The 6,159-nt window shown below is 43.3% G+C and overlaps 1 protein-coding gene across 1 annotated transcript in view; it reads left to right on the top strand.

Moving 5' to 3' along the window:
- Positions 1-258: 258 nt before the first annotated feature.
- The window catches only part of scin (scinderin), a gene marked incomplete at its 5' end in the record, with an annotated part of 80,604 nt that continues 74,703 nt past the window's right edge, over positions 259-6,159 (top strand). The window contains 2 exons of the mRNA XM_080851467.1: positions 259-451; positions 4,472-4,626. Of these exons, the coding sequence (XP_080707593.1) occupies positions 259-451; positions 4,472-4,626 (348 nt within the window). The remainder of the gene's footprint in view (positions 452-4,471; positions 4,627-6,159) is intronic.

The following is a 6,159-nucleotide window of genomic DNA, read 5'->3' as shown; positions in this document are numbered from 1 at the left end:
CCTCTCTCAATTCATCAACCCCCTCAGTGCCTCTCTCTCTCCCGCTCTCCTCTCTCGTGACTCGTCTCTCGTCTCTCCTCTCTCTCTCTGTGCTCTCCTCTCTCCTCTCTCTCTCGTCTCTCGTGTCTCTCTCTCTCTCTCTCTCTCTCTCTCTCCCTGCTCTCCTCTCTCCTCTCTCTCTCTCCTCTCTCGTCTCTTGTCTCTCCTCTCCTCGGTCTCCTCACTCCTCTCCTGGGACACGCCAGCGGCGCTTCAGTCATGGGCCTGTACCACCTTGAGTTTGAGCGGGCGGGTTTGAGCTCGGGGCTCCAGGTGTGGCGGGTGGAGAAGATGGAGATCGTGCCCGTGCCCCAGGGCCTCCACGGCAGCTTCTACGTGGGAGACGCCTACCTCGCGCTCCGCACCGTCAAGCAGAAGGAAACACGCTTCTATGACCTGCACTACTGGCTGGGTGGGTGTGACACACACACACACACACACACACAGACAGGCACAGACACACATACACACATACAGATATACACACACACACACAGATAACACACACACATATAGTGCCACTTGAAAGTATGTGAACGCCTTGAGCACTTAAGAGTTTTCGGTTGTTTTACCATGATTTTTCATTTTTTTCATCACCAATTTTCCATATATGAAATGTCAGGTTTATGTTTATCATTTGCATGTACTTGTTTAGAGGAAATTGTTTGAGTAGCCAAAAAACTACATGAAACATGGAATTAGTGTATTTTCAAAAGTAAGTGAACCCCCAGCTGCATTGGTAAAGTCAAGCAGGTAACAGATTTGGTGAAACATATTTGAGTGCACTAATTCCATGTTTCATGTAGTTTTTTGGCTACTCAAACAATTTCCTCTAAACAAGTACATGCAAATGATAAACATAAACCTGACATTTCATTAATGGAAAATTGGTGATGAAAAAAATGAAAAATCATGGTAAAACAACAGAAAACTAAGTGCTCAAGGGGTTCACATACTTTCAAGTGGCACTGTCTGTACACACACACATACATGCACACACACACACACACACACACACAGACACACACACACACACATACATGAGCACACACATGCACACACGATTGCGATTCATGTAACCATTCCCATACATCACGACCTTGCTGCATTTAGCAAACGTAAACATGTAACGTAAACAACAAATTATGAAAAACGTGCCATCAACCGCCTTTTATTCTGAGTCTGACTCAGTCTGAGGAGTGTGTGTGTGTGGGGGGGGGGGGGGGGGGGGGGGGCTTTGTCACTCTCACACACACACACACACACACACACACACACACACACACACACACACACACACCACTTCCCTCATGAAACTGTCTGTCTTCTCACTCACCACCATCCACTAACACAGCTCAAAATGCTGAGTAATGTATTTTTCTCTACGGCTCTTTCTTTCTCTCTTCCCCTCTCTCTATCTATCTTTCTTTCTCTCTGTCCCTCTCTCTCTCTCTTTATTTCTCTCCCTATATATTTTCCTCTCTTTCCCTCCCTCTCTCTCTCTCTCTTTCTCTCTCTCTCCGTATCTTCATGAATTGTTAATCGTCTGACATACAAATGGATGTTTAATGTACTTCCTGTCCAAGGCCTCCATTGTCTCCATGGCGATCTCCTCCTCTAATGCACCCAGAAGCATGTCTCCATGACGATCTCCTCCTCTAATGCACCCATCAGCATGTTTACTGACACCATGAGAAGCAGCCAGACACTTAACAGCCTTAGAGATACTTAACAGCCTCAGAGATACTAAACAGCCTGAGACACTTAACAGCCTGAGAGACACTTAGTAACAGCCTCTGATACACTAAACAGCCTCAGAGACACTAAACAGACGTGTAAACTTCAGTGTAAAACAGACATGTAAAACTGAAGTGTAAAACAGACCTGTAAAACAGCCATGTAAAACTGACGTGTAAAACAGACGTGTAAAACATCTGTGTAAAACATCTGTGTAAAACATCTGTGTAAAACAGATGTGTTAAACAGATGTGTTAAACATCTGTGTAAAACATCGGTGTAAAACAGACGTGTAAAACAGACGTGTTAAACAGACGTGTAAAACAGACGTGTAAAACATCTGTGTAAAACAGACGTGTTAAACATCTGACGTGTGAATAAGACGTGTATAACAGACGTGTAAAAAGGACGTGTAAAACAGACATGTAAATCAGACGTGTATAACAGACGTGTAAAACAGACATGTAAAACAGACGTGTAAAACAGACGTGTAAAACAGCCGTGTACAACAGACGTGTAAAATGTATGGAGGACTGAAAGTGCCACAATTAAATAAATAAATACACCATCAATAATTATTTAAATGTGTCATTAATTAATTCAAATTGGAATTAAATACATAAATGTTTCAATAAATGTGTCATAAATTTAATAAATACCAATTCATTTTATGTAAAAAAAAATATATTTAATTATTTGACTATTTAGTCAATTATGTCATGGTCCTGTGTTGCAGCGCATCAATAATTAATTTTATCTGTCAAACTCACCCATCAAAGTCAGTAGGCGGGGCTAACACTGATTTAGTCTGATCCATTGCTTTAGTCTGAAGTGCCTGGAGAGAGACATTTTTCCACCGGTTCCAGCACCAAAACTTAATGTTATGGAATCTTGTGACAAGTTACTTTGGTTACAATTGTGAGTTATTCACAAGTGGTCTTCTTCCAGCGAGAAGGCAAATCATTTCGATAAAACTTTAATTATGTTTAACTTTTTAATATCATGTAGTACCAACCTAAAGTTAAAGTTCTGTTTACTTGATCGCTTTAGCATATGTCTAGAGTTTTTGAGATGCTCCATGGACCAGCTCAGCAGTAGTTAATTCCTCTGAAATAAACCATTCAGCATATTCACACCTATTTGCCTTGAGAAGTTTCTTGAGAACTCTTAGAATTTTCCACGACATATAAAAGTTCTGTTTACTTGGCCACGGCCGGGTTTCTATATTTCCTCACGTAGATCAGACTAGTGGCAATGCAGTTCATGACGGGAGTTGACTAGCTACTACACTGATACTAACCAGTTGCATTAACAACAGTAACCTACAGCAGCTAGTGCTAGTTAGCAAGCTACTACATGAACTTGCTTAGTCAAGAGCTTTTTTTTTCGTTTTCAAGTGGCAAGTCTTCTACAGTACACACAAAACAAAACCAGCACTACATCACAGTCTCAGTTAATGATGCAACTACGGGTTTTCTACGAGCAGGCAATGCAGCTCATGATGGGAGTTGACTAGCATACTGTAGTTGTACCTCACGACAGCTAGTGCTAGTCAGCTAGCTGCTACAAGAACTTGCTTAGTCAACTGTTAATATCAAGTGTTATATCACACAAAAACAACAAGCCAGATTGAAAGAGATAATGTATACAAAGCAGACAAACCAACACATTTTGATGGATGAAAGCTCTCTTTATTATTAGTAATGTGTTTTTTATTAGGTCTGTTGTCCTTTTGAACCCTGCTATCCAACTCTCCTCGCATTTCCTCATACATTTGAGCTTTCCTTACTGACTTTTCAATTTCGTTTTGCATTTCTGTTAATGGCTAAATTGCTTTCGAGGTATTTAATCCATGATCCACTACTGGATCGATTTTCCGTTTTCTTCACCACGCACGCTCTGGATTTTTAGCGTTTAAGAAAAAGTTTTGTTTGACACCCAGTGTTTAGGAATGAGGCCTGCGTCAATCCAAATATCTGGAATCGGTAAGCCTTGACTTGATGTGCAGGGTAACCAATCAGGTATTAGGAATCCGCCCACTGACTTTGATGGGTGAGCTTGACAGATAAAATACATTATTGATGCGCTGCAACACAGGACCGTGACATAATTAATTAAATAGTGAAATAATTAAATATGTTTTTTTTTACATAAAATGAATTGGTATTTAATAAATTAATGACACATTTATTGAAACATTTATGTATTTCATTCCAATTTGAATTAATTAATGACACATTTAAATAATTATTGATGGTGTATTTATTTATTTAATTGTGGCACTTTCAGTCCTCCATAAAAATGGACACACACAACATGCCGCTAAAATTGTCTGAAATCTCCCCCAGACAGTGCTGGCCAGACGTTGCTCTGCTTCCTTACTCCATGAGAACATTAGAGCTAAACTCACTTACAGTGTTTGCATTGGTGTAGCTCAGTTCGTAATGAAGTGTTGAAGTGTGTGTGTGTGTGTGTGTGTGTGCGCGCATCTCAGTTAGAAAGTCGTAATGAAGTGTGTAAGTGTGTGTTAAAGTGCTTCAGTAAGTTCTTTTTGATTGTGTATGAAGACCAACATCAGGTTACTGTGCACACCTGGGTATGGGGTTGTGGTGTGTTTGTATAGTCTGACAGGTTGTGATGTGGGGTGTGTGTGTGTGTATGTATGTATGTGTGTGTGTGTGTGTTACACCTGCAGGTAAGGAGTGTACCCAGGATGAGAGCACAGCGGCTGCCATCTTTACCATCCAGATGGACGACTACCTGGGGGGCAAACCAGTGCAGTACCGTGAGCTCCAGGGTCACGAGTCACACACCTTCATTAGCTACTTCAAGGGAGGAATCACCTACAAGGTACTCATGTGAGAGTGTGTGTGTGTATGTGTGTGTGTGTGTGTGTGTGTGTGTCTGTGTGTGTGTGTGTCTGTGTGTGTGTGTGTGAGTGCTTGTGTGTGTGTGTGTGTGAGTGTGTGTGAGTGTGTGTCTGCTTGTGTGTGAGTGTGTGTCTGCTTGTGTGTCTGTGTGTGTGTGTGTGTGTGTGTGTGTGTGTGTGTGTGTGTGTGTTGATGTGTGAGTCCAAACCCTTCACACACACACACACACACACACACACACACACACAGGTGGACCAGGTAACCGTGGGGTAAAGAATCAAAAGCTTGCAGGAAAGTAAAGTCTCAACAACCAAAAAAAATCAAATGATACATGAACAATAGACGAAAGTTACGTGTGTAACTACGGTTCTATGAATCACTGGATGACCGCTAGACGGTGGTTTCAAGCACTGGATGATCCATCTTGTGCACACGCAGGTAGAGGAAAAATACCAACATTGTCACCTCGTGACCCCGATGACCCCCGGATAGTCTATATCTTCCGGTGGGGTCAGGGAAACTGTTCCTACACAATCTTCTCGCGAGAGGTCCTCCCTGGCCAGAAGGGGCTACCAGCAGCAGTCTGTGGCCCTGCTGGAGAACTTCCTGTAGAGTTGGAAAAATCAACGGGATTGGCGGAAACGCAACTCCCTGGTGATTGATATGGGAGACGGTCGAAACCTTGCCTGACCGCACGAGCACGTGTCGGCCTTCCAAGAAGGGCAGAAGCCTGCAATGCCCTGTGCACAGCCTGCAGCCCCAGAACATCAACAAGGTGACACCCTGAGTCTCCTGTGCCGGTGCTGCTCGGTGTCCAGATGAAAACTGTGAAGCCACCACTGGAGGGGGCGTAGCGACAGCAGGCCTAGAGGAACCACAGTAGCAGCTGCTGTCAGCTTCCCTAGAAGGCCAGACTACTCTGTAAAGTGTCTTTGAGTATTTAGAGAAGCACTATATAAGGAATTGATCGGCTGGTTGACACAGACCACACCTGTGCTGGGAGCGGGGAGCGAGAACACTGCCTTCACCAGGAGAGGGTGGATGGCCACACACAATGAACTGAAAAAACAGTATAATACTGGGCTTCCCCACAATATTGTAGGGAGAACTTCTTTTAATGAATCTGACTCAATTCAATTGAGGATTCAATTTAGTGCCAGGGCGCCGGAGGCGGGATGCGAACCCGGGTCGCTGGCGTGGTAAACCAGCGACCTGAGAATTAATTCAATCGTGAATTCAGTTTTGAGTGAGGGCACCGGATGTGGGTTGGGAACCCTGATCGCTGGCGTGGTAAACGAGCGGCTTTTCAAGTGGGCTAAGCACCACTGAAGAAATAGTTAACTGTAGTCACATAGGCGTTCACCATGCGCAAGTAATTCAGCTAGCGGATTTGCAATTGCGTTTCCTCTGAGCACTGGAAGAAGAAGCGAAAGCGCGTGCTTCCAGCGGCTATGGGTGTGGGACAACCACTATGACAATAATCTTTTTTTAACCACAATAAAGCAATCTACTG

Source organism: Sprattus sprattus (assembly GCF_963457725.1).
Source record: "Sprattus sprattus genome assembly, chromosome: 14".
In the NCBI taxonomy this organism is placed as follows: Eukaryota; Metazoa; Chordata; class Actinopteri; order Clupeiformes; family Clupeidae; genus Sprattus; species Sprattus sprattus.
Note: the sequence above shows the minus strand (reverse complement) of the source record. Positions and strands in the feature narration are given on the sequence as shown.